The following is a 26,880-nucleotide window of genomic DNA, read 5'->3' on the forward strand; positions in this document are numbered from 1 at the left end:
AAACGCAGACGGGCTGCAGAGGCCGCTGTTGACGAGAGTCGCACTGCCTACCATCTTCTTTAATCGAAGATATTAACTGTTTCTCTTTCTACCAACGCTGCCTGACGTTGTGAATGTTTCAGCCATTTTCTATGTATCTTTTAGGTTTCCAGTGTCCATCTTATTTTTAATTTTCATTATTGCATGCGTTTGTGCATGTTTTCCACATTCATCCCAGATTGGCTGCTTTTCTCCAGATTTGTACATCTGCTCGTGTCGACAGACATGTTAAAAGAAATACCCGTAAATCCCGTGAGTATGTGAATAATGAATATTATGACAGTACAGAGAACATCTTTAACATATTTACTGGTTAAAGGACCCATCAGCACGTGCTTATTTCCACAGAGATTGGTCATGACTGTGAAGACATGCAATCGAGCATGCAGATTTGCCAGGAATTTAAGAGGTCTCAAGAGGCACTGAATTACACAAGAGGCCTTTTTCAAGCTGTAATTGAAATCAGGTCTTTAGAAGTAAACAAAAGCAATGATATGTGGAAATCTGCCAAGTCATTGTTAATTACCCTAAATCATGAACTTAATTTCATAAATAGCTGGATTGGTAAAGAAATAGTCATAAGCAATTGTCTGCAATAAATCTTATTAGCCAAGAAATCAAAATTTTAAGCACTCAACCAAGAAATAGGCTTAGGTTAAGACGTGAAAGGGTTCCGATCTAACAGATTAGAAACCACTCATGAAATAGGCCAGGATCTCCTTCTTCTTCTTCTTGCGTATGGCGTGCACAGCCTAAAGTTGTAGGACAACTTGTTCTATTTGATCTTATTTGATTGTGCACGCCGGGTTGATTGCATTCGTCGAAACAGGGCGGACCACGTGAAGGTTGCAATCTTCCACCCCCCCAGGATCTTCTATTAAAACTGGACTCAACGCAGTTCCATTGTTTCATATCCACATTTTGTGGCTTCTCTATTACCGCAATGGAAATGAATGCATGCAGATTAAATACTCCTCCATTTGGGCTGTGTTTGGGATCAATGATGATGTGCTTCTACTCCAGTTTTGTAAGTTTAAAGGTAGTTGATTAAAAACTGTAGGCACTTCCACAGATGGGGCAAGAGGTGCCTGGTAAGGCAGGTGGATGGGTCGTTAGATGACCCATTGGTGCACAGCTGCTGTTTATTCTTGGTTACTGCGTTCTCCTGATGCACGGCCGAGGGGTTCTCCACACAATCCTGAATGCTCCTTCTTCCCTTCGAGTGGTCAGAAACCAGTATTTCCCAGGAATCAGCAGGGATTTTGAACTCTTTCTCTTGATTCCGGTGTTCTGACCAAATGATAATCTCTTCTCATTATGGTGCTTGGAGTACAGAGCCCGTTTTGAGATTTTGGTGTTAGTCATGCAAACAATATGGTCTTAGTGGTGTAGTCACCAAGTGTATCGAGGACCTGAATGCCTGGGATAGAACACGGACACTGGTCACTCATTCCTCTTGTGAATTTGCTGTGTCTCTCCAGCACCTTGAGGCTCTGAAGCATTTATAAGGGCCAGGATCAATGCTACATGGTAGTCCATAACTTTTGTACCAGTGTTGAGATCTTGACATCCTGTAATATGGAAAGTGGTGCATGTATTCTTAGGTAATATCATGAATCTTTATTGTCAGATGGCAGTGCAACACCACAGGGGCAAGTTGTTTGAAGCCCATTACCTTCCAGATTGACTGCAAGGCCCATCCTCTTGTCCGCTTCAGTAAGCTCGACTTCCAAGCTTGTGCTAACGTGAGCATTATTTGCAGACTGCAGCGCGACTACTGAGGCTCACATGACCTTTAAAACCAATACACTCTGATGTACATCTTCTATGCCTTAACCCACAAATGCAGATCCTATCTATGTTGAAACATCAAGACTGCAGTGCTAAAATGATCCATGCTGCAAACTGCAACCACTGTCTCAAGTAGAAAAATTAGCGATCTTCAAACATTTTGCAAAAATGAATGCCAAGTAGTACCTTGGTCTGAAAATGTTTCCAAAATCAACGTGACCAATTTGGTGAGTATTGATTGTTCCATTTATTAAAGTTTTTTTTTAAAGTTCCAGAAAAAGCTACGAGCTGATGATCTACACAATGCTGAAAATACATGAAGAGTGATCATGTGCATCTAATGACAGTATGCATTCATTTCACATACAAGCCTTTATAAACAAAAGCAACCTGGAGATTATGACTCATGGATCAACTTGCAGGTGGAGCTGCAGTCTTTTGACAAAGTCGAGCGAGTAACCCAGCCATTTGTAGCAAGGAATTCACTCCTTCTGCAATCCTCATGTGAGTGTATCCAATCTCCTACAGGAAGAAAAAGGAGTATTTACATTGTTATTTATTTTAAAATTATCATTCATTTGAATGCTGCCTGAACCAGCATCTGCAGTTTCTGGTTTCTTCATTCATTTGTCAGCTAGCTAGTTACATTTTAGTTGCAAAGGCCAATCTCCATTGATTTTTTTTTTTTGGTTTCTAATTAGGCATTACAATTTTTGTAACAAACTGGAACCGCTTTTATCTGTTTTCAATAGGCATTGAAGTCAGAAGAGATTAAATCATAGTTTAGATGTGCTACATTGAAAATTTGTAGATAAATGAAAAACGTGCTCCAAAAATATATTTTAATCGAAGGAGATTTACACATATTGGGGAGAAGGGAAAAAAAATATGCAAGCTACTAGAAACAGTGTGAAAAGTCACAGTCAAAAACAAATATGCAAAATGATTGGCAAATCAACTAATGGGAAATGAACATTGTGCCATTTATGAGGTAAAAACTCTTACCAGCTAAAATAATTCGAAGGTTTTTGCTTCAGTTTTAAAAGAAGGTAAAAGTGGGGTCATAGCCACTCACTGGCATAGGGAAAATCACTGTCTCACGGTGTCAAAGACCTGGGATCAATTCTGACCACGATCGGTATCTGTGTAGAAATTGCATGTTCTCCTTGTGTCCATTCCTAATTGTCCCTAATCTGAGAGGTTTGTTGGCCATTTTAGAGGACAGTTAAAAGATAGCCACATGGATGGGCCTGGACTCACAAGAAGGTCAGACTGGGTAAAGATGGCAAGTTTCCTTTCCTGCAGGAGATTAGTGAATTTAGGAGTTTTGGCATATTATGTCACTGCTGCAGCTTTGTGTAGCTCTGCCTTCTTAAAATAAAACTTAAATACTGGAGCCGTCATGATGGGATTTGCACTCATAACTCTGGATTCATAATCCAGACCTCAGGATTAATGGTCTAGCAATGTAACCACTGCTCCAACACAGTTCCTAAAACATTGTGCACCTTACTATGTGCTCAAGTTTTGGCGTGTAGTCAAATCCCAAAACTCCTGCCAAGATTACAATTTAACAAGTCAAGATCACCAATACACAGTGATTTTCCTCAGGTTTATTATCTTAAAAATCAATGGTTACCACTTATTTTAAAGTATTTCCAACTGGAAAACCTGGGTTTAACACTTGAACACTTTTTACCTTTATAAATTCCAGTTTCAGGTACTCCTGCATCTGGAACGTTTTACAGACTCTGAAAATGTTGCCAATGATGTCCTCAGGTGAATAGCCCAATTTCCAAAGATGAGCAACAACCTAAGAATGACAATAAAAGATATAGAGTTTATCAGGAAAGACTAATAAAACACTCAATTGTGTAATGCCAGTAATCACAGGGGATAAAACAGAAATTTCTTAGATGGCTAAATAAAGAAATAGATTAACATAAAAACTTACTTGCAGTGTGAACAGAGGGAATACTATATAGCGAGGACAGTGACAATATTTTGGAGACTTTAAAACAAGCAAAAGATTAAAGAGAGATAAGTACAGAGAACTCACAGTGCTTTTTTTGAGGGGCTGATAACAGTAATTTAAGAGGAAAGAGGTGGGTGCCATACAGACAAATCAATGACAGTGAGTTGACAGTGAGTTGAGGACATGAGATGGGAAGAGAAATTAAGGAGTAGCGAACTGGTTGAGCAGTCGTTGTAATGTTCAGACTGGAGATGACTGCTCCTTGTCAAATTATTTTTTGTGAAATAAAAGCCTTGTAAATGGCACTATTTTATCTGCCTTCCCCCCCCCCCCCCACCACCACCACCACCACAGGCACCACTTCTCTGATCTTAAAGCAATTCCTACTAGTCTTTGACGTTTCCACCCTGTGGAAAAATGGTTCTGACTGTCTACTTTATCTAAGTCCCTCATAATTATATCTACTTCTATCAGGCTTCCCTTCATCCTCCGATGTTCCAGAGAAAACACTCCAAATTTGTCCCATCTCTCCTTTTAGCTAATACCTTCTTATCCAGGCAGCATTGTGGTAAACTCTTCTGCGCCCTCTCATAAGGCCCACATCCTTCCTGTGATGGGTCAACTAGAACTGCATGTAAAACTTCAAATGTGGCCTAACCAAAGTCCTATAATGATGCACCATGGCTTCCCAATTGATATTCAATGCCTCAGCCTATGAAGGGATGCACACCATACGGCTTTTTTTAGCACCAGTCCATTGATTCCGCAGCTGAACTATATCCTACTCAATAAACTGGGATAGATTCCATCAGGCCCAAGGGATTTATCTAACTTAATGTTCTTCAAGAGCCCCATACCACTTCCTCCTTGATCTCAAACTGCCCTAGCATATTAGTATTCCTCTCACTGATCGATATTTTATGTTCTATCTCACTATCGTCCTTCTCTATGATGAATGCAGAAGCAAAGTACTTGTTTAGAACTTCACCTACATTTTCTCCAAACATAAATTCCCGCCTTCATCTTTGAACAGGCCTATCTTCTCCCTGGTTACCCTCATGTTTTAAATGTACCTATAAAAAGCCTTGGGACATTTCTCCAATTATATTTCATGGCCCCCTTTGGCTCTTTTAATTGCCTCGAGTTCTTTCCTGCCACCTTTATATTCCTGAAGGAACTGCAGATGCTGGATCGAAGGTACACAAAAATGCTGGAGAAACTCAGCGGGTGCAGCAGCATCTATGGAGCAAAGGAAATAGGCAACGTTTCGGGCCGAATCCCTTCTTCAGACCTTTATATTCCTCAAAGGTTGTATTTGATTTCATTTTTATAAACCTTACAAATGCTTCCTTTTACTTTTTGACCAAATTTACAACCCCTTTGGTCATTCAATTCCCTTACCATCGTTATCCTTTCTCCTAACTGGTACATGTTAAATTTGATTGAATTTGGCCAATGAACCTCCATACAACCTACCTTATATGCTTCATCAATGTTTGCATTAACACAGTGCTGAATCATTTCTTTTACCAGGAGAGGATGAGGTTCATCGCACACCTATTGAAAAAAAACAATGCATTTAAAGAAATAACAACAGAAACAAGAAATTGGATATCTTTGGTGTTTTTTTTCCTGTAATTCCTCTACTGTTTAGCAGTTGAGAGGGAGCTTGATCAAAACATACAAGCTCCTCTGGTTATACCAATGTGGAGGGGATATTTCTGCTAGTGGGATAACCACTGGTTGTGATGCATTTTGATATTGAGAAACTCTTTGATGAAGTCCCATGTTGGTGGGTAGAATACATAATTAAAGCACATAGGATTTAGGGCAATATACTGGCATGGATCAAATTATTTAACTGATTTGAAATAGTTAGGTAATATATGGGTCTGTCCATTTTCTAATATTAATGCTTGGGTTATAGCTATTTTCAATGTGAAGACAATAAAACCTTTGAGATAGCATTGAATAAGTAGGCAAATGCATGTAGTATAACATGGATACATCCACATTGATAGGAAAAACATGAGTAGATTGGGAAATATTTAAGCAGAAATGGATCCAAGCGTCCTTATAAGCCAAGTCGCTGACAGCAAATATGCAGGTGAAGGAGGTGAATGGTAGGTTGGCTTCATTGCAAAAGGTTTTGAATATTCAAGGAATAAACTCTTACTACAATGCAGGGCTTTAGCGCGACCTCACCTGGAGTATTATCTGCAGCTTTGGTCTCTGTGCCCAAGAAATAATAAACTTGCTGTAAATGTGAGACAATTGTTAACCAGGCCAATTCCTGTGATGCAAGGACTGTCAAACGATGAACAATTGGTTTCTAAACTGATCTATGATATATGTTAGAAAATATAAGAACGAGGGCAGATCCCATTAAAACAAAAAAATGTAAAAGGCTTGACTAACTGGAGAAGAATGATATTGCCCTTAGCTGGGGGCAGATCTACAACCAAGAAAATGGGGCAAGATCTTTCGGACTTAGATTACAAGAAATTTCTTCACTCAGAAGACAGTGAACCTATGGAAATCTGCACCACAGAAGGAGTAAGATAAATTTCTGAACACAAATGGACATGAGGGATTTGTTGAAATGCAAGTTCAGGGGATGTAAAAGACGCTGCACAAATCCTATGCTTTCTTTCTACAAGAATCTATTGCACTTACCTTGAAAACATTGTCACTGTTCACAAACTCAAATCCTGAATGTGTTGACTGCAAGTTGTTCAAAGCCTGTTAAGTTTTATAAATAAATAACATATTAGCTGCTATTTACATATGCTCAACAACAAGTTATTTCTCTGATATTCATTTAATATTTCACTGCATTAAAAAAATGCATTGCAATCTTCAAAGGTCTTATTTCAATTGGTGGTAAATAAACTAGGGAAGAAAGTAAAGAGAAATATCTTCAAATGGCATTGGTTTATTATTGTCACATGTATGAGATAGTAAAAAAACTTTGTTTTGCATGCTATCCAGACAAATCATACCATACCATATACAGGTAGTACAAAAAATGGAGTAAGCAGGGTGTAGAACATAATTTGTATCTTCTGACTGACAGAAGAGGGGAGAAGAGTGCATGACTGAGGTGTGAGTGGTCTTTGATTATGTTGGCTGCTTTACCAAGATAGGTTGTAGTATAAATGCAGTCTATGTGTGGTGAGAATGGGGAGGCTGGTTTATGTGATGGACAAGGCTACATTCACAACACTCTGATATTGCTGCCATTCTTGCGCAGAGTAGGTGCCATACCAAGTTTTGATGCATCCTCAGCGGGTGCAGCAGCATCTATGGAGCGAAGGAAATAGGCAACGTTTCGGGCCGAAACCCTTCTTCAGACTGAAGAAGGGTTTCGGCCCGAAACGTTGCCTATTTCCTTCGCTCCATAGATCCTGCTGCTGCACCCGCTGAGTTTCTCCAGCTTTTTTGTGTAACCTTCGATTCTCCAGCATCTGCAGTTCCCTCTTAAACACTTTGATGCATCCTGTTAGGATGCTTTCTATGCTGCATCTGTGCAACTGGGTAAGAGTCGCTGTAGACATGCGTTCTTTTTAATCAGATGTTCCAGGAATGAGTGCAGAATTAATTTATTTGCCATACAGTCCTCTCTCTACGACGGCAATGGTGTACTTCTTTAGGATGGCCGTGAGCCTTAGAATGTGGACTAGTTTACTGACTCAAAGCAGTCATGTAGGATCACATCTGTTTTCTCAGACCAGCCCCATACGACTCTCTGTTCTGGATCTTCACACTTCCGTTTCTGCTTGTGTAAGCTTGATGATCAGATTTTTCACAAGGCATGCGAGTGTGGTTGTTTACCAGTGATCGAGAGTTTTTGGGCTTTGGGTCGGACAGAAGACATGTTGATAGTATTTTGGTAACACCCTCTTGAGGTTGCCCTAATTGAAGTTCCTGGCTTTGATGAACAAGGCTTCAGGGTATTTCATTTAAAGACTAAGTTTCTATGAACCAGTGAACCAGAGATTCCAGAGAATGGAGCAGCTGGGCTTGTACACTCTGGAGTTTAGAAAAATGAGAGGAATCTCATTGAAACATATAAGATTGTTAAGGGCTTGGACACACTAGAGGCAGGAAACATGTTCCCGATGTTGGGGGAGTCCAGAACTAGGGGCCACAGTTTAAGAATAAGGAATAAGCCATTTAGAACGGAGACAAAGAAACACTTTTTATCACAGAGAGTGGTGAGTCTGTGGAATTCTCTCCCTCAAAGGGTGGTGGAGGCAGGTTCTCTGGATGCTTTCAAGAGAGAGCGAGATAGGGCTCTTAAAAATAGCGGAGTCAGGGGATATGGGGAGAAGGCAGCGCTGGCTCGAAGGGCCAAATGGCCTGCTCCTGCACCTATTGGCTATTGAACCTATGCTCACTTACATTTGTCAATGTTAATCTTATAACATTTGTTATAAGATCATAATCTTATAATCGTTAATCTTGTAACAGTGAAATTACAACCTTAGATGTGTCTGCAACACCGTAACTCACTGTTTCAAGATGCTATATAAAACTACCGTGCTCATATCAATATTTACTAAATCTCCCAATGCCTGACATAGCACAGTACTAAATTCTGTTTGATTAATATTCCTGTAAAGTAAATTGGGATCTTTTACTATGTTAAAAGGTGTTTGTATAATAAAAGCTATTTAAGTCCAAAAATAATAGCTTTTGTTATACAAATACCTTTTAACAAACACCATATGGGGCAGTACAGTGGCACAGTGATAGAGTTGCTGTTTACAGCACCAGAGACCCGGGTTCGATCCTAACTATCGGTGATGTCTGTACGGAGATTGTACATTCCCCGTGATCGCGTGGGTTTTGTCCGGGTGCTCCGTTTTCCTCCCACACTCCAAAGACGTGTAGGTTTGTAGGTTAATTTGGCTTTGGTAAAAAATGTAAATTGTCCCTAGTCCAAAGGATAGTGGTAGTGTACGGAGCGGACTCGGTGAGCCAAAGGGCCTGTTTCTGTGCCGTCTCTCTAAACTAAAATAAACCACACCACATCTACCTTGCTAATTGATATCGTTAAATAGGATCTTACAATCAACACCTTCATTCTCACGTCACATTTAACTGTGCTTTTACCTGTCTCATGTCTCCTTGTGCTGTGAAGATGATAGCTTCTAGTCCATCATCTGTGTATTGGACATTCTCCTTCTCAACCACCTGCATTAGTCGTGTAAGGACCTGGGCATCAGTAAGCTTTGTGTAACGTAGAACAGCACAACGAGACTGGATAGGTTCTGTTAAGACATCAAAGAAATAAAATAAGCTCATCACCAATTACAACACATCCTATTCCAATCCACTGCATTAAATCTACTCTTGCAAAGGCATGGTCTTATTTTCCTCATACATTAGCTTAAAAAATATGCTGGTAATTTGTTGGAATGGCCAGGGCCAATAGGGAATTGGTCATATCGATAAGAATCTTTTGTCACTGAATATACAGTAATTTGCCTTTTTTTGGTGAATCTCATCAACCAGCATTCTCTGTAATCACATTGGTATTCTTAGCTTAATGCTAAATTTTAGCAAGTTGTCAATCACAATGAAACTGAATACAGTGCAAAGAAAACAAGACAAATCTTTAAGAAATTTAAGATAAAATAACATTTGTGTGATGATTCATCTCCACACAATTAACCACATTCAAGTGAGTGTTAGATGTTGTTCTTTGGTATGTTAAACCAGGGCCGGACTTGCACAGTAAATGTGAGCACCCTGGAGACCTTTGAAGAACAGAGAAATCTGGAAGCATGGGTAAAATGGATAGTGTGGTGAAGAAGGCGTTTGGCATGCTTGCCTTCGAGAAGGGTATCGAGTACAAAACAGTACAACGCCACGATGCAGCTGTATAAGTCGTAGGTGAAACCATACTTGGGTATTGTGCGCAGTTTTGATCATGCAGCTATCGGAAGGATGCTGATAAATTGGAAAAGGTGCAAAAGAAATGAACCAAGATGTTACCTGGGCTTGCAGGCTTGAGTTATAGGGAGAGGTTGGACAGGCGTGGATATTTTTCCTTGGAGCATAGGAGGCTGAGGGTGACTTTATTGAGGTGCACAATATAATGAGGGGCATAGATAAAGGATGGCTTGAATACTCAAAGTCTTTTCCCCCCAGGGTAGATAATTCTAAAACTAGAGGGCATAGACCTAAGGTGAAAGGAAAGAGATTTAAGAGGGACTTCATAGGCAACGTTTTCATTCAAAGGGTAATCCATATCTGGAATGAGATGTAGAGGAAGCCACAGAAGCACATACAATTATGACTTTTAAAAGACTTTGAACAAACACATGGCTATCAAGGGTTTAGAGGGCTACGGACCAAATACAGGCAAATGCAACTTGCCCAGTATGCTAACTTGGTCGTCATGGACGTGATGGCCGTAGACCCTGATTCCGTGCTGTACAGCTCTATGACTCCAAGTACTAAATACATTGTGTTGCATAGGATTAGCATGATACAAATATAAAAGGGGGGGGGGGGGGAAATGGACTTTTAAAATAATTGTTTAATTATATGTCAACTGGTAAAGGCACCCTCTTTCACTTTTCTCACTGTTAAAAAAACAAAACAAATTCTTCACGCTCACTTTGTCCACCGTCTACTTTGGCTATCGTCTACCAATGGCTAGGATCCAATCTGAACATTCTACGAAAAGAAATGCTGGACTGATTCACCTTGTGGTGGTGAGTATCTAGTTCAGGAAATAGTGAGTGACTAAAAATAAGCCAGGTGACACAGCTGAATAAATTATAAGATCAGCTCTAGAAGTGGATACACTTGTATAATTTAGACATCCTACATTGTTGCCATCAGATTTAAAGGAATTACTTAAAACTACTAATTTCTTGTTAAATGCAAGAAGAAAAAAAATGCCCAGGTAAAGACAGGTGGGCAAGCTAATCCAATGGGCCTTCAATCCACCAGAGGACAAGCCCACAGCCCAGAACAGAACCTGCTTTTCAACTTACCTTTTCATCCATATCACAATACTCTGCTGACTGACTTACTTTTATATAATAAATATATAAACTGGTGAGGACATAACATTGCTTTTTAAAATCCATGATTAAAACTAAATGAAATTATTACCATTAAAAAATGGGCAATATATCCAGAAACACAGTAATAACCAATTTAATTTCTCCTGGAAATGCATTTAGTAACATAATTCCATTTACAAACCTACCTATGATTTTATCTGAAGCATTGCATGCCAGTGCAAAACGTGTGGTTTTAGAGAAAATCTCCATTGTCCTCCTTAGGGCTTGTTGGGCTGTCCTCCATCTGTCATACTGCAAATCATACAGAGAACTTAACATAGCATGAATATATTCCCCTCACCCCATATTCAGTTCCTGCCTATCCGCAAGAAGTGGGGAGAAGGAGTGGAGACAACTTTTAAGAAGCCAGAGATACACGGCTGTGAAGCTCGGCGGACATTTAACATTACCGATCGGTTATCCTTGGTTCTGAAAACTACATGTTTACGTCTTTTTTCCCCAATGAGCCAATGAAGTTCACCGGTCAGCACCGGCAACAATCTACGAGAACCTACGACAACCCTCAAATCTCCTGGCAACCCACCACCACTACACCTATGGCACGAGAATTCTCGTTACTCTCCATGGCGGCTTCATTCTGGTCGGCGCTAATTTTTCAACATGTTGAAACATGTACCACAACATGTTGAAAAGTTAGCGTCGACCAGAATGAGGCCTCGACTGGTTCCCAGAATGCGGGAACTCCTCACAACCATGAAGGCGACTACCCGGCAACCACCCGCGAACATGCGGCGACCATGTGGCGACAGCATAGTCTCCTGCAGTCGCCTAAGTGGGCCAGGCCCATTAGTGTCCAGATACAGCACTGGTTATTCAAATGAGATTTATTTAAATATGCTGATGTTTGCTGCACTCAAAGCACATTTACTTTGCTATTAATAATGGTTGTACTGCCAGCAGTAAGACTAACTACTGTACCACCGTGGTGACCACTTCATCCCAATGACGTAAACAAGGTATCTTCAAAGTGTCAAGAACTATGACTAGCATTGCAGGATTACTTTCTAACCCCAGTTTTTTACATTTATTTTTACTTAACTCATCAAGGCTTTTAATGCTGTCATAAACACAATTGTAAGAGCATTAAGAACATGACTCCAATTTCCATGCCCAGGTATGGCTGGTGCCTCATTTATACCACAAAGCAAGTCATAGCATTTTCCATTAAATACATTAATTCTCCCACCTGTCTGCTTCATCCAGGATGATGATCTTGTGACGACCTTTTGGTAACGTAACCTTCTGCTGGGCAAACATTTTAATTTTGTTTCTAACCACATCAATACCTCTGTAATAAATGCAAGTCATAATTACGTTAAGTCATCACATATCAAGTATTTGAAATGTATTTAACATGAACAATCAAAAACAATTACAAGCATTTAGCAAGATAAAAGATCCAATCTCAAATTTTGCTAAGTAAAGGAAGCTGCTTTACAAAAACGCTAAAATTCACATGTTCAACAAAGGTAGCTTTTCTGAGATTGTATCCTCTGGAACAGATAACCAGTGAATATGATAAACATGTTAGTCCTCTGAAACAAGAGGTCACAAACAAATTCTTTAGTGAAGATCACCTCTTAAAATATCAGATCTTTTTCCTGAATTTTATTGCATTGATTTACAGTTGGTACAGGGGATCTGAACAATCGCTAACATTTTCTGATTTTTATAGCTTTCTCTGGAAAAAATATTAACCACACTTAGAGGGCAGGTCATAAGATTACACTATCCAGTGTTGATAAAATCAAAAAGCTTTTCCTGACTCAATTGTGTTTGTACGGATGAATGCCCATTCAATACTAGAATGTCAGCAATATGTCACTGTATAATTTTTGGTTGGTGTCAAAATTGTTCAAGTTCAAGCCACTACTGCCAAATAGGCAATCTAGGCTGACAATTCAGTGCAGCTCTGCTGCATTGTTTAAGTACCATCTTTCCGATGAGATACCAAATAAAACGATAACCAACTTATTTTCTAGCCATAAAAGATTGGACAGTAGCATTTGTAAAATGTAGATTAACTCTGCCAACATTCCAGGCAACACCACACAAAGTACTTTATCTAGTTATGCTTCTTGTTGTTCGAATGCGTCACCAGTATGCAAAAATGAGAGGTGTTGGAAACAACTGCAGATGCTGGTTTAAATCGAAGATGGACACAAAATGCTGGAGTAACTCACCGAGTCAGGCAACATCTCCGGAGAGAAGTAATGGGTGTCTTTTCCGGTTGAGACCATTCTTCAGACTGATGTCAGGGGAGGGGGCGGGGCAAAGATAGAATGTGGTCCAAGACAGTAAGACTCGTGGGAGAACTGGGAAGGGGGAGGGGATGGAGAGGGAAAGCAAGGGCTATCTGGTCAATGTTCATACCGCTGGGGTGTAAACTACCCAAGCGAAATATGAGGTGCTGTTCCTCCAAATTATATTGGGCCTCACTCTGACAATGGAGGAGGCTCAGGACAGAAAGGTCAGATTGGGTATGAGAGTGGGAGTTGAAGTGCTGAGCCATCAGGAGATCAGGTAGGTTATGACGGACTGAGCGGAGGTGTTCAGCAAAACGATCGCAGAGCCTGCACTTGGTCTCGCCGATGTAGAGAAGTTGAACCTGGAACAGTGGATACAGTAGATGAGGTTGGAGGTGCAAGTGAACCTCTGCCTCACCTAGAAAGGGTGGATGAAGTCGAGGGGGGAGGTAAAGGGACAGGTGTTGCATCTCCTGCGGTTGCAGGTGAAAGTACCTGGGGAGGGTGTGGTTTGGGTGGGAAGGGACGAGTTTACCAGGCAGTTGCAGAGGGAACGGTTTCTGCGGAAAGCAGAAAGGGGTGGAGATGGGAAGATGTGGCCAGTAGTGGGATCCCGTTGGAGGTGACGAAAATGTTGGAGGATTATATGCTGTATGCGACAGCTGATGGGGTGGAAGGTGAGGACAAGGGGGACTCTGTCCTTGTTACAAATGGGGGGAGGGGGAGCAAGAGCAAAGCTGTGGGATATCGAGGAGACCATAGTGAGAGCCTCATCTATAATGGATGAGAGGAACCCCCGTTTCATAAAGAATGAGGACCTCCGACGCCCTGGTATTGATCACCTCATCCTGGGCGCAGGTGTGGCGGAGACGGAGGAATAGTCTTACAAAAATGAGATTGGTATTTTCACCGTTGCAAAATATCAAATGTCTATCACATCAGCAAGTGAAATGGTTGGCACAAATATTATATTTTGCAATGTTTTCTATATTGGTCGATGCCATTCAGTTCATTTAGATATTCAAGCTCTTGGAGAAATCCCCCCAAATCCCATCCATCCCTCCATTAATTTCCCAAATCTATTTATTTTCACACGTCCATTGAGACCTCTGATTCTTCCACCAGCCTCCTACACTCTTTTTGCAATAGCCAATTAACCAACCAGCACTTCTTTGAGATGTGCGAGGAAACAGGTGCATCCAGGGGAACCTCACAGTCACAAAGATAATGTGCAAACTCCAGAGACAGTAAAACAGCACCAGTGGTCAAAAGTGAGCTCAAGTCACTGGAGCTGAGACTTCAGCACCACCAGCAGTACCACTCTCTTCATTACACATTGTGAGAGTGTTTCAGAGCAGCTAAATAAGTTGATTTCATTGCTACCCACCGCAGCATAAATGCACAGAATGTACTTGTTCAGAGTTGAAAACCCATCGTTCATTTCAAATGTAAATGTTGAACACAAGAGACATTAGTTGCACAAGAAAAGCTTTGTTTTGAATATATTTTGTTTCCACATTTAAGGTTGATTTTGGCAGTACAACGCCATTGTCATTGTACCAACCATCCGACTAACCACAACAAAGTAAGATGAGGAATTAACACAGACTAGTGAGCAGCCAATCTAGACCACAGATTGAAACTTTCCAAACAACGTTAATGCTCCTTATTAAAAATGCTTCCTTTGATTTCTCTTCATAACACCTTCCAAAGGCCAGCTGCTTTTGAGACTAGTTAATTAACAACATTTGTATGATTTTGTCGCAGTTATAAATACACAAGGCATCAGCAAAATATCTGTTGATAAAATGCATTCGATCTTTATTGATTCATCTTTTAGCAAATTAAATAGTATAAAACCAGATTTCAGTGTGCCTGCATCTGAAAAGATGGTAAGTTGTGAAAAAGGCAATAAAAAATATAACAATTGATGGAGGCACAAGGTGTGTGCTTCTATACTGGAAACACAAGCATATACTTATAACATTTTCTGCATTTGATTTTTGGACGTATTAGAGCCTTGCTTGTGATGGTTTACTGTACATAAATTGGCTGCTACATCTCCTTCATTATAGCAGTGACCACATTTCATCAGCACTTCATTGGCTATAAAACACTTCAGTATGCCGTGAGGGGGTCATGAGCATACTATTTAAATGCATGTTTCACTTTCTACCCCTTTTACCAAGAATGCTAAAGCCAACTAATGATAAGACATTAGTGTGTCTTTTATTTAATTTCCTTTCCCCATCTTTGCTCTGTGGTCTCAGTCAGATGGGTATGAGTACCTGCCTGATCTGATTTACTGTCAGCAGTGGACATCGTCCAATATTTAAAAAAAAAACAGGAATCTCACCGGTCATTTGAAGCATTGAGTTCAAGAACAGCATCCTTTAATGCAGGACCCAAAAGTGCCCGAGCCAAGCACAAGATGCTGGTTGTTTTTCCAGTCCCAGGAGGGCCCTGGATAAAGATACATATAAATGATTAACAACTGAATGCAAGTAAGAAATGAAGCAGTTTACTTAGAAAAACAAGAGAAAGCACATTCAGCAACAGCTACTTCTCTTAATCTATATTAAAATGTTAGTTGCAAATGTCAGTTAAAAATGTTAGTTGCAAGATAAACGTGGTCATGATTTAGATGATGGCAGCATAGTGCTCAAGTTGGTGACATGTCACTGTAGGGGCTTGGTCCAATAATTGATTTACAAGTTTAAATTCTGTAGTAGCCAGGAAAGGTGATAGATCTGAAGTAAACAGCTAATAACAGTAAATATATTACTGACCAATGAAAAACTCTAATTCATAATATCTAATCAAAAGGAAATCAACTAAATTTGCCTGGTTCAAAAGAGATTCTGCAACCACTATCACTGCGGATTAATAACTACCTCAACTAGCCTGGCTGGCCACTCAGTTCAAGGGTAATTTAGCAAGGGTAATAAATGTTCACCTAGCCAGTAACATCCACATCCAGTGAACAAATAAAAATTCAAACCATATGTTTTATTAGATAGAAAAACTACTAACAAATCAATTAGTACAGACTTGTCCAAGTGATGCAAAGTAAACATACTACTAAATGTCTCCTGCTGTATAAAAAATGAAATTTATTTCCATAAACCAGCTTTCCCCAATGCTTATTTTCTGCACAAATGTGGGTAATTCGTCTCACTGCTAACGGGCAAAGTGAGATTTCCAACATTTTCGTTTAATTGGCCAATGACAACACACTAAAGATATTAGAGGCTTAAGATCTTTACCCAATAAAAAATAAAATAGCAGAAAAGTCAACAATGGTTTTCCATCAATGTTATCAATTGATTTCACAACATTGGAGATCAAACATTTTAGTTAAATATAAATAAATGCTTTAGATTATCAAGAGAAGTCTATATGCTTGGGGAGAAAGATGGTTTCTAAGTTCTTAAATCGGTGACACAATCTAGTTACTAAGTCAATATCAATGGCCCCTCCAATATGGGTAATTTGGCTACTAGTAAAATTTGCATAACCGTTTGTTCTTAACATAGAAACATAGACATAGAAAATAGGTGCAGGAGTAGGCCATTCTTGTTCTTAATCAATAGGAATGTGATGAATGTCAAAACAGCAGCCGTTCTTATCTATCCCATAAGAACCAGTGAAACCATTGCTTGTGAATTTCACCCTATGAAATAACCATGGTCAATCAGCACTTCAGAAATCCAAAAGCAGGAACAATAAATACAAAGGTGTGGCAAAGGTGTAAGCATACAACAATGGATGTAATAAGCAAATTACGTCGATGCAGAGTTTCTTTTCCTATCAAAGCATCACACATAATTACTCTGAATTATTGATTCGGATGAATTATGAACAAAACAGCTTTGCTTGGTCATCACTTTTTTCTGATGAACAAAATAATTGCAATATAATCACACATTCAAGGAAGAAAATAAAATAGATGATGAAAACTCACTGCAATAATGATGTTTGGTACATTTCCTTCTCTTGCGAAGACCTGTAAAAAATTATGCAATTGAATTACTTAATTGACCTCGACTACATTTATTAACAATTCAACCATTAACTATTTTGCATGATCAAACACTTCCAAATATATGGTGATGGGATGTTAAACTAGCAATGCCTAGCAAGCCAAAAATTCAAAATGTCACTGCTGAGTGAAGACTTTCATCAAACTTGGCATCTAGTTCCAAAAACATGTAGTCCCAAATAAAATAAAAGGTTGATTTTGGACTGAGCTGCCTCTTACAGAATGCCCATGATTGTGCTAGTCACACTCACACAATTGGGGCACAGCAAAACGCAAGCTGTAATGAGGTCAGAAACAGCAGACATCAAGGTCCTGCCCTCACACTGCAGGAAGACCTTTTTCCATCGTGTCCAAGTACGTATGAACAGAAACAAATAGAAAAAGCTGAAAAAAGATGAAATAATTAAAAATAATAAAAGCGAATGTACAAAATTAAAAATAAAGTGAATGCCCTTTAAAATAAACATAGAAAACAGGTGCGGGGTTAGGCCATTCGGCCCTTCGGGCCAGCACCTCCATTCAATATGATCATGGCTAAAATCAGTACCCTGTTCCTGCTTTCTCCCCATATCCCTTGATTCCATTAGCCCCAAGAGCTATATCGAACTCTCTCTAGAATACATCCAGTGAATGGCCTCCATTGCCCTCTGTGGCAGAGAATTCCACAGATTCACAAATATCTGGGTGAAAGTAAAACAAATCTTTATTTAAGGTCAGCAAACTCCTTCATTTTAATAAGGCACTGCTGGATCCGTAAACCATTGGTGGCACTAGGCAACTAAAAAGGCATTACAGGGAGAAAAGATGAAATGTGAAGGTAAGCCAGCTAATAATATAAAAGAGGATACTAAACGTTTTTTCAGATTTACAAAGAGTAAAAGACAGGCAAGACTGGATATTGGACCAGTGGAAAAAGAGGCTGGAGAAGTAGCAATGGGGACAAAAGAAATTGCGGCAGGATCTTGATCGGTTGGGGAGGTGGGCTGAGGCAAGGTTGATGGAATTTTGGTAAGTTCAACATGGGCTGGACCTACTCAATGAATGATGTGCCCATTGGGAGTGTTTAGAACAGTGCAATCAAGGAGTGCAGGATTGCTTGAAAGTTGCTTTGTAGGTAGATGGGAGAGTCTAGAGTCAGAGGGCACAGTTTCAAAATAAAAGGACACCTTTAAAATGGAGAAGAGAAATCTCTTAAGCAAGAGGGCGGTGAATCTGTGGAATTCATTACCACAGAAGGCTGTGGAGGCCAAGACATTGGGTATTTTTAAAGCGGAGATTGATAGGTCCTTGATTACTAAGGGCATCAAAGTTTATGGGGAGAAGGCAAGAGAATGGGGTTGAGGGGGAAAAATAGATCAGCCGTAATTGAATCTATAGGCTAAATGGCCTAATTCTGTTCCTATGTCTTATGGCCAGGAACAAAGTACACACTGCCCCTCAGAATCACATGTAATGGAAACACCAATCCATCCTACTGAAAAAAAAAGTTGGATGCAGTGCTGCAATTCCACATTGCAGAGTTCAGGCATGAAAGTGCAGAATGCACCACTATTGCACTACATCTAGCCAATACTTCTCTACACAACCAGAACTTGCTGTCAGCAGATCTTTACACATTCCGCTTACACAGCAAAAGCAATTATCTGGCCTGACTTTGGGAATACAGATTTTGCATCTAAAGGTTCTGGCATCTCAAAACAATTATTTTTCACACAAATGAGAATAATTAGAAATACAGAACATAATTAGTAGATGATAATCAAAAGGTCGTTAAATTCAGTACTACGTTTGTTCCCAAGAGACAAGAATACAATGCAATTCCACATATTTGAGGTCCATAAAGTAATTGGTGCTGCTGTGAAAAATTGCATAGATTGCATCACTTGCTTCACTTTCAGCTTCTGCCAAAGAAACTTCAAGCTTCTTCAACTTTATTTAACTATCCGCCCACTGCCATTAGGGTGGAGTAAAATGCGTTAAAACAGCCCCTCAACTATAACTTCAAATGTTCACATTTTCCAGAGGATATTGTATCAATGCACATGAAACAAGGCCTGGATACCGATGAAAGAAACTAAATTGTTTGAAAGACAATCCAGATGCAAAGAACCCTGAACAGATTTACCTACAAATAAAACACATTTTTTTGTCTAGTAGAGCTAACTCTGACTAGTGTTGGGGTGCTCAGCTACGATGGTACCCATTTAAATGGTGCTGCCTCTTTCTATGTCAAGAAAATAATGTATTGTGTTGGTAAAAAAGGATGGCATATACTACAACTAAAGCAGTGATCAGCACAAAATGAAACTTCTCTTTTCTCAGTTGTAACATTCATCACTGACATTCATTATCTTTGCTAATTTTCCCATGTCTTAGCATGCCACCTTCTCAGTGAGCAGATCTTTAAATATCCTCAACCATTCTCTATTACATTTGTTTTACAACCAGTCATTATTACATCCTACCAATCATTAACTTTCTGAAGAACAAGAACTGGTATCAAAAAAACAAAGGCCAAACAAGAAGGAGTGCAATGCGATTCTGTGTAAAGATGGTGTTGAAGCTCTGGCAATGGAAATCTCGATCAATGCAAGTGCTTATGTATAGTGATACGTGTACTGAACTGCATACGCAAATGAATTTCACTGTATGTCTTACATGTGACAATAAAGTACCTTTGAACCAATATGTAATTGCAGAATCAACATGTCTCCACGCTTTGCATTGTACAAGTCCAGGTTGACAAATTGCTCTTCAACAATTGAAAGGGAAGACTCTTGTTTTTTGTTTACATGATCCTGCACTCTATCTGCTTGACCATTTGGAAAATGTCATTAAATTAAGCCAGGAAAAATGTCAGTATGGTTATTTGATGCCTGCTTCATTCCTACTTTGATGGTTGATCAAAATTAGTTAATTCCATCTTTCCCATTCCCACTCAGTTCATTGTTCATTCTCCAACAATCCATCTTGTCCTATTCAGATAGGTCTTGTAGATGGTTTCAGAACATCAGTGAAGCTCAAACTTCTAACCCCATAGTGGAAGCTTCATCTCTGCAACAAACATAAAATATATTTTGGCATAATGTTTGGCAAACATTGTGGACTCAAGAGCCTGTTCATGTGCTGTACAATGTTCTATATAAAGAAATAGAGCTCAAGCACAATTTGTCTTGACAGAGTTCTAAGAGGATCCAAGTCCTTTTGTCTCTTTACAGAGGGAAGTTTGTGGGAGATATCAAAATATCTCCAGAGACATTCCAATAGACACACAGAAAATAAGTTCTTGTTATTTACAATACAGATGACTTCCTGGGGAGGGTTGTGTTCCTAGAAAATGGTTGATCTAATGATTTTTCTTAAGACGAAGGCACATCATCTGCAGGTATGTCAAGAAATTAGTTTCAAAAACATTGATTTTGTGTTTACTGTGTTTACTTTTTCATTCAAATAAATTCTGAGAGAGTAAAGTGCCCCCCCCCCCACTCCCCAAGTGTATTTCCCTTACACAAACAGCTGTTAGGAGGGATTGGCCTGTAAAATAATTCAAAACTTTGCTTGTCATATTTCCCACATACATGCTAAGACATTTCTTAAATGTGGCATGTTTCAGCTTCTATCATAGAATGAGGCAGGCCTAGATTAATTTACCCTGTAAATCACCATCCATTTACTTTTAAATTTACTAATTTCCTATTGTTTGACCTCGCAACACTCGCCAGCGACTTCAGTTAAGCCTGCCCCTCCTCTCTTCCAATTTTCTTCCCCCCACCACCATCAGTCTTAAGAACACCCGACCCAAAACATCACCAAGTTGCTCCCTGACCTACCGAGTTACTCCAGCACTTTGTGTCTAATATTTTTCTTGACCTCCTTTATTAACTAGATGATTCAACTTTCTCCTAGGATCCTTCTCATTAGATATATAGGATCATAAATGCCTTCCTATTGTACTACTCCATACCTGTTTATAAAGTGTGTGATGTCACATACTTGGTAAGGGTTCTCTCAGCCTGTTCTACCATATTCAACAAACTATGCAAATATACCCCCAGATCTTTGATTACACCCTTTAGACATATGCACTTTGGTTTATAGTCTGGCCTTGTTCGACTTACAAAAAATATTAGACCATTTTTACCATTAAATGTCATCTGCTCTTTATCCAAGTATCAATCTCCGCTTTAAAAATACCCAATGTCGAAGTATTATTGATTATTAGTTTACTGATAATGGAATGTTTATTGGTATGTTATGTCAAAGTCATTAGTATACAATATAGAAAAGCAATGTTTTTTTGTAACTTTCCCTGGGGAACTCCACTGGAAAAGGGGGAGTTTTTTACAGTAGAAAAACAATTCTTACTGTCATGCTGTTTACTATTACTTAGCCAATCTAATCCATGACAACCACTTTCATTCTGCAGACCTAAATCTTGATAACAAGCTTGTTATAGTCATACAGCATGGAAACAGTACCTTCAGTCCAATTCATCCATGTGACCATGATGCACATCTAAGCAATTTCCATTTGCCTGTTTGATCCATATCCCTCTGCGGACATTGTGGGCCAAAGGGCTGGTGTTGTACTGTTCTATGTTCTAAGCCTTTCCGATCCATGTAGCTATCCAAATGTTCCTTAAATGGTGTTTTAGTACTTTCATCAATCACTTCCTCAAGATACTTAAGGAATTCTGCATTAGGATGGAGAGTGATACAGTTAATTCAGAGACTAGGGTCCTGAACTTGAAGGTATGAGACAGGAATTGGCTGGAATAGACTGGCAAATTATACTTAAAGGGTCAACAATGGAGATGCAATGACAAATATTTAAAGACCACATGGTTGAACTCCAAAAATTGTTGCATATCCTTTGCATGCAATGTCTGCTTGAAGCCTGCACTTCATGGACATCACCAGTTGCTGGGTGTCTTCTCTGGCGATGTTCTGCCAGGCCTGTATTTCAGCCATCTTTAGCTTATGCTTGTTTTGGGGGCTAGTCCCCTTCAGTTTTCTCTTCAGCATATAAATGTCATGCTCAATTGCGTTCAGATCGGATGATTGACTTGGCCACTCAAGAATTGACCATTTTTTAGCTTTGAAAAACTCCTTTGTTGTTGTGGCAGTATGTTTGGGATCATTGTCTTGCTGCAGAATGAATGGCCGGCCAATAAGTTTTGAGGCATTTGTTTGAACTAGAGCAGATAGGATGTGTCTATACACTTTAGCTTTGGATCCTGGGCAGTTCCTTCTCTCCTCCATATTTTGCTCTTACCATCACTGATATAAGTAATCTTCGTCTCATCTGTCCACAAGACCTTTTTCCAGAACTTGTGGTTGCTCTTTTAAGTACTTCTCGGCAAACTGTAACCTGGCCATCCTATTTTTACGGCTAATCAGTGGTTTGCATCTTGCAGTGTAGCCTCTGTATTTCTGTTCATGAACTCTTCTGTGGAAACTGGTCATTGACAAATCCAAACCTGACTCCTGAAGAGTGTTTCTGACCTGTCAGACAGGTGCTTGGGGATTTTTCTTTATTATAGGGAGAATTCTGTCATCAGCTGTGGAGGTCTTCCTTGGCCTACCAGTCCCTTTGCGATTAGTAAGCTCACCAGTGCTCTCTTTCTTCTTAATGATGTCCCAAACAGTTGATTTTTGTAAGCCTAATGTTTGGCTGATGTCTCTAACAGTTTTATTTTTGTTTCTCAGTCTCGCAATAGCTTCTTTGACTTTCATTGGCACAACTTTGGTCCTCATGTTGATAAACAGCAATAAAAGTTTCCAAAGGTGATGAAAAGACTACAGGAAAGACTAGATGCTGAGAACGCTCTTGTATCTGCATTAAGGAGGCAATTAAAGACACCTGAACAATTACAAGACTGTGAAGCCAAATGAATAAATTATAGGTCTTGGTCTCAAACATTATGGAGGGCACTGTAATTTTTGGAGTTTCACCGTAGATGTTTCTTTCCAGTCTGAAAATGACCTATTTATTCCATCTCTCGTTGTTTTATGTCCTCTAAAACTTTAATCCATGTTAGGAATTCCCCCAATACTTTATAATGTTCTACTGCACTTGGCACATTCTCAAATGCCTTTTGGAAATCCCAAATACGTGACATTTGCAGGTTCCTCTCTACCCTTGAAGAACTCCAACACATTTATGCAATTATTTCCCTTTCATAAAACCATGTTCATATGGTTTGCCTGCAGTAAGCTTTTCCCAACATGTTAAGCTAAGTAACTTGTTTCCCACTTGGTACATGTTTTTTTTTAATTTAATATTGCCTTGACCTCATTTTTAATCACAGATAGTTCGTCTTTTTCATGTCCCTCTTTTTGATTGAGATAAATGTCTGCAGATTTTTATAAAATAATTTGTTGAATATCTGGCAATACCTTTCTACATCTCCACGATCAATTCTTCCTTCATACCTTTGTAAATGTCCTTATTTAGCTTGAGGATTCAAGTCTTATATCAGGACTGTTCACTCTGAAATTAAATCTGGAATGTTGTGATCACAACGCCCTGGAGTATCCTTATCTACAAGATCTCCTTCTCATTCGAGGGCACAGTGGAGCAATTGGTAAAACTGCTGCCTCACAGCGCCAGAGTCCTTGGTACAACCCTAACCTCGAGTGCTGTCTGTGTGGAGTTTGGACGTTCTCCTTGTGATCTGTGTTCCCTCCGGGTGCTTCAGTTTCCTCCGACACCCAAAGACGTGCCCCTGTAAATTTCCCCTGGCGTGGAGTGGATGTGAAAGTAGGGTAACAGAGAACAAACGAGAATGGGTGATTGGTGCACAATGTGGATTCAATGGCCAATTGCCCGTTTCCAAGCTGTATCTTTCATTCAAAATTTAAAACAGTCTGTTCGGGGAGGAGGGGGTCTGAAACCTATCGCTCCAAAAAATAATCCCTGGCTCCCTGATGCATTGCACAGTCCCCTTGTTTGGTTAGTCCAATCAATGTGCAAGTTGAAAATCACTCAATAATTATCGTTTCCTTATGCCTTCAATATATTCTATTTATGCTTTAATCTATCATTTGGAAATGCCTTGAGGGCCTGTGTCTTCTTTTTTGCAGTAATGCATTATTTACAACTAAAATCAATTCTACACATGAGCCACTGCGTCTACAATCACAACTCATCAGCACATTGATACGATGTCCTTCTTGTTTAATAACACAATCCACCACTTCCTTCCCATTAGAACATAGAGCTGAGAACAGGATAGTACTTTGGCCCCCAATATCTGTGCCAAACATGATGTCAGCATCAACTCTTATCTGCCTGCACATATTCCATACCCCTCCATCCCTGCACGTTCTTGTGCCTATCCAAATCTCTTAAATGCCACTATTGTATCTGCCTCCATCACTGGCCGCAGCAATGTGTTCCAGTTAACATTGTTTGGGAATGTCAAATAATCCAGACCAAGTTCATCTTTCTAATCTCTTTGAAATGATAACTCTACAATAACTATTACATGAAATTAATTCAATTTTATTTGTGCCATTAACTCATCTATCTTTGTAACAAATGCCTTATAATTTGATTTCATTCAATTTTTACTATTCTGGTTCATTCGCTACGCTGTGCCACTGCTCTTTCACTGCTCATTAAACATCCCATCATTTGAATCCAACACTCCTTAATTGTCCATAACCCTAATTAGGCAATTTTCCAGGTCTCTGGTACCAGCATAGTTCAAAGAAATCCAGCCGAACACCAGCTCTCTTTCCAAATGTTTTGGTGCGAGCGTTCCATGAATGAGAAGCTATTTTTTCCATGCCAATCTTCCTCTAAGCACTTGCTTCTCCATTCCGATTTGACCTCAACTGATTTGTACCTGGCTCAAGTAATAACCTGGATATCATCACCTTTGTGATTCTGCTTTTCAATTTTGCCTTAACGTTCTCATAATTTCACAGCAAAACCTCCTTCCTAATTTTACTGTGTGCTTTTGATATCTAGGTCCACATCCTCCAACCGACCAACCGAGAAAAGATCTTTGTGCTTGCAAACAATGTTGCGGAAAAATGCTAGAAAATTACCTCCAGTCGACTGACTGTTTCTTCATTCCCGACAACTTCGTTCAGTTTCAAAGGTCTGTACTTCTCAACCCTGTTTAGCAAAAAAAATTATTGTACTTTAGAATCCAAGTTTTGACATCCTGATAAGTTTGTATTTCATCAACTTGCTTTAAAATGTTTAAATGAAAAGATTTGTAGAGCAAGGGAGAAATACACGTTGAATTAATAAAAGGACTTGACAATGTTTGAAATGGTATTATAGGAATGTTAATATAAAGCAAAATGCAACACGTGCCAAAAGTTTAAAACAGTATACCATAGAAAAGGTTGCAACTGGGGAAGTTTTATGTTATAATTTAACCTCTAGTTTTTAAAGTATTAATTTAACTGTTTTAGAAAAGTCTTTAATGTCACATTCTACGAATCTTGGATTCGCCAGCAGCATCACCTTCATCTGAACACCAGTAAAAATTTGTCTCTCACCAACTCTGCTGGCAAAGCTGCCATGAATTAGGAGCATGACAAGACCATTTGGGACTCTTCAGCCTGCTGTGCCATTCAGTAAGACTATCTCCACCCATCTGTCAATCATAGTCCCTCATCTGTATCCCCTAACAACGGCCCGGCTTTTGACCCATTCCATCTTTTTTCCATCTTTCTCCACCACTACTCCATCAGTCTGAAGAAGGATCCCAAACAGAACCTACAGATGCCTGACTTGCCCAGTACCTCCAGCATTGTATTTTGCTCAGTATTTCAGCATCTACAGTCTCTTGTATCTCCATCCCATTTTCCACCTACAATAAACATGCCATTCAAAACTCTACTTCATTAGAGATTGTACTAAGTCTCTTTGTTTAGGTGTAGTCCATCTGGTCCAAGAGGCCTGGTTTGTGGCAGAGCCTGCAGACCCCACACTGACCTGATCACCTGATATACGGCAGTTAATCTCGTAAGGATTCCCAACTACAACAGATAGGGAAAAAAAGACACAAAGTGCTGAAGTAACTGCGGATCTGGCCGCATCTCTGGAAAGCATGGGTAAATTACGTTTGGATCAGGATTCTTCTTGAGACATAGAAAATGTTTTAGATGGATATGGGTCAAACGTATATCCATGATCCAAGTGGGCAAGTGATACTAGCTGAACATCTTGGTCGGCATGGACAAGTTAGGCCGAAGAGCCTGTTTCCCTGCTGTATAATAATCCCTGCTTTATAATCCCACGACAATAATAATCAGCTCCTTCTCATGCTGCTACCCTGTGGGATCTTGCTGTTCAAATACAATGGCGGCTGCTCGACTCCCGTTACAACGGTAACCCACGATGCTGAGATCGTGCCCGAGGGACGCCGCCGCTCACCAGGGTAGCTCGTACGTGGGCGCAGCTGGTGCGCTCGGTCCCGCCGCACTGCCGCTCGGCCCCTCAGACTCTGCCGGCTCCGGGTCCGCGCCGCTCGCCGTCTCCATGTCGACAGTTCCCGCGCAACGTGCCTTACGTCAGCACGCTGGGCGCCGTCCCCGCGTCACTGACAGCTGTCAGTGCCAACAGATTGCGGGGGAGGGGGGACGCGTAACACGATTTTGCATTTGAACTGAAGTTAAACTATTCAAAACATATCAACCAAATGTACGATCAACCGGA

General features: G+C 39.9%; 1 protein-coding gene across 1 annotated transcript; it reads right to left on the minus strand.

Annotated features, from left to right (window-relative positions):
* Nucleotides 1–331: 331 nt before the first annotated feature.
* On the minus strand, nt 332–26,767 carry rfc2 (replication factor C (activator 1) 2). Its single transcript, XM_055657854.1, has 12 exons — nt 26,599–26,767; nt 25,257–25,326; nt 17,122–17,163; nt 15,514–15,620; nt 12,098–12,199; nt 11,803–11,816; nt 11,037–11,123; nt 8,924–9,081; nt 6,482–6,547; nt 5,282–5,362; nt 3,530–3,643; nt 332–2,352 (listed from the first exon to the last, which is right to left on the minus strand). Exons 1-12 carry the CDS (start codon nt 26,703–26,705, stop codon nt 2,242–2,244), a joined length of 1,059 nt encoding a protein of 352 aa, XP_055513829.1. The 5' UTR covers nt 26,706–26,767; the 3' UTR covers nt 332–2,241.
* Between the last annotated feature and the right edge of the window lie 113 nt (nt 26,768–26,880).

This window comes from Leucoraja erinacea, chromosome 28, assembly GCF_028641065.1.
Source record: "Leucoraja erinacea ecotype New England chromosome 28, Leri_hhj_1, whole genome shotgun sequence".
NCBI lineage: Eukaryota > Metazoa > Chordata > Chondrichthyes > Rajiformes > Rajidae > Leucoraja > Leucoraja erinaceus.

What these genes read in the sequence shown, in the direction of transcription:
- rfc2 (XM_055657854.1), bottom strand. Translation starts at nt 26,705, where the DNA reads ATGGAGACGGCGAGCGGCGCGGACCCGGAGCCGGCAGAGTCTGAGGGG. An exon ending in ACAGTGACAATGTTTTCAAG is followed by an intron (nt 5,363 to 6,481) that starts GTAAGTGCAATA and finishes TTTTTTCAATAG; the next exon opens with GTGTGCGATGAACCTCATCC. An exon ending in TGAAACTGGAATTTATAAAG is followed by an intron (nt 2,353 to 3,529) that starts GTAAAAAGTGTT and finishes TTCTTCCTGTAG; the next exon opens with GAGATTGGATACACTCACAT.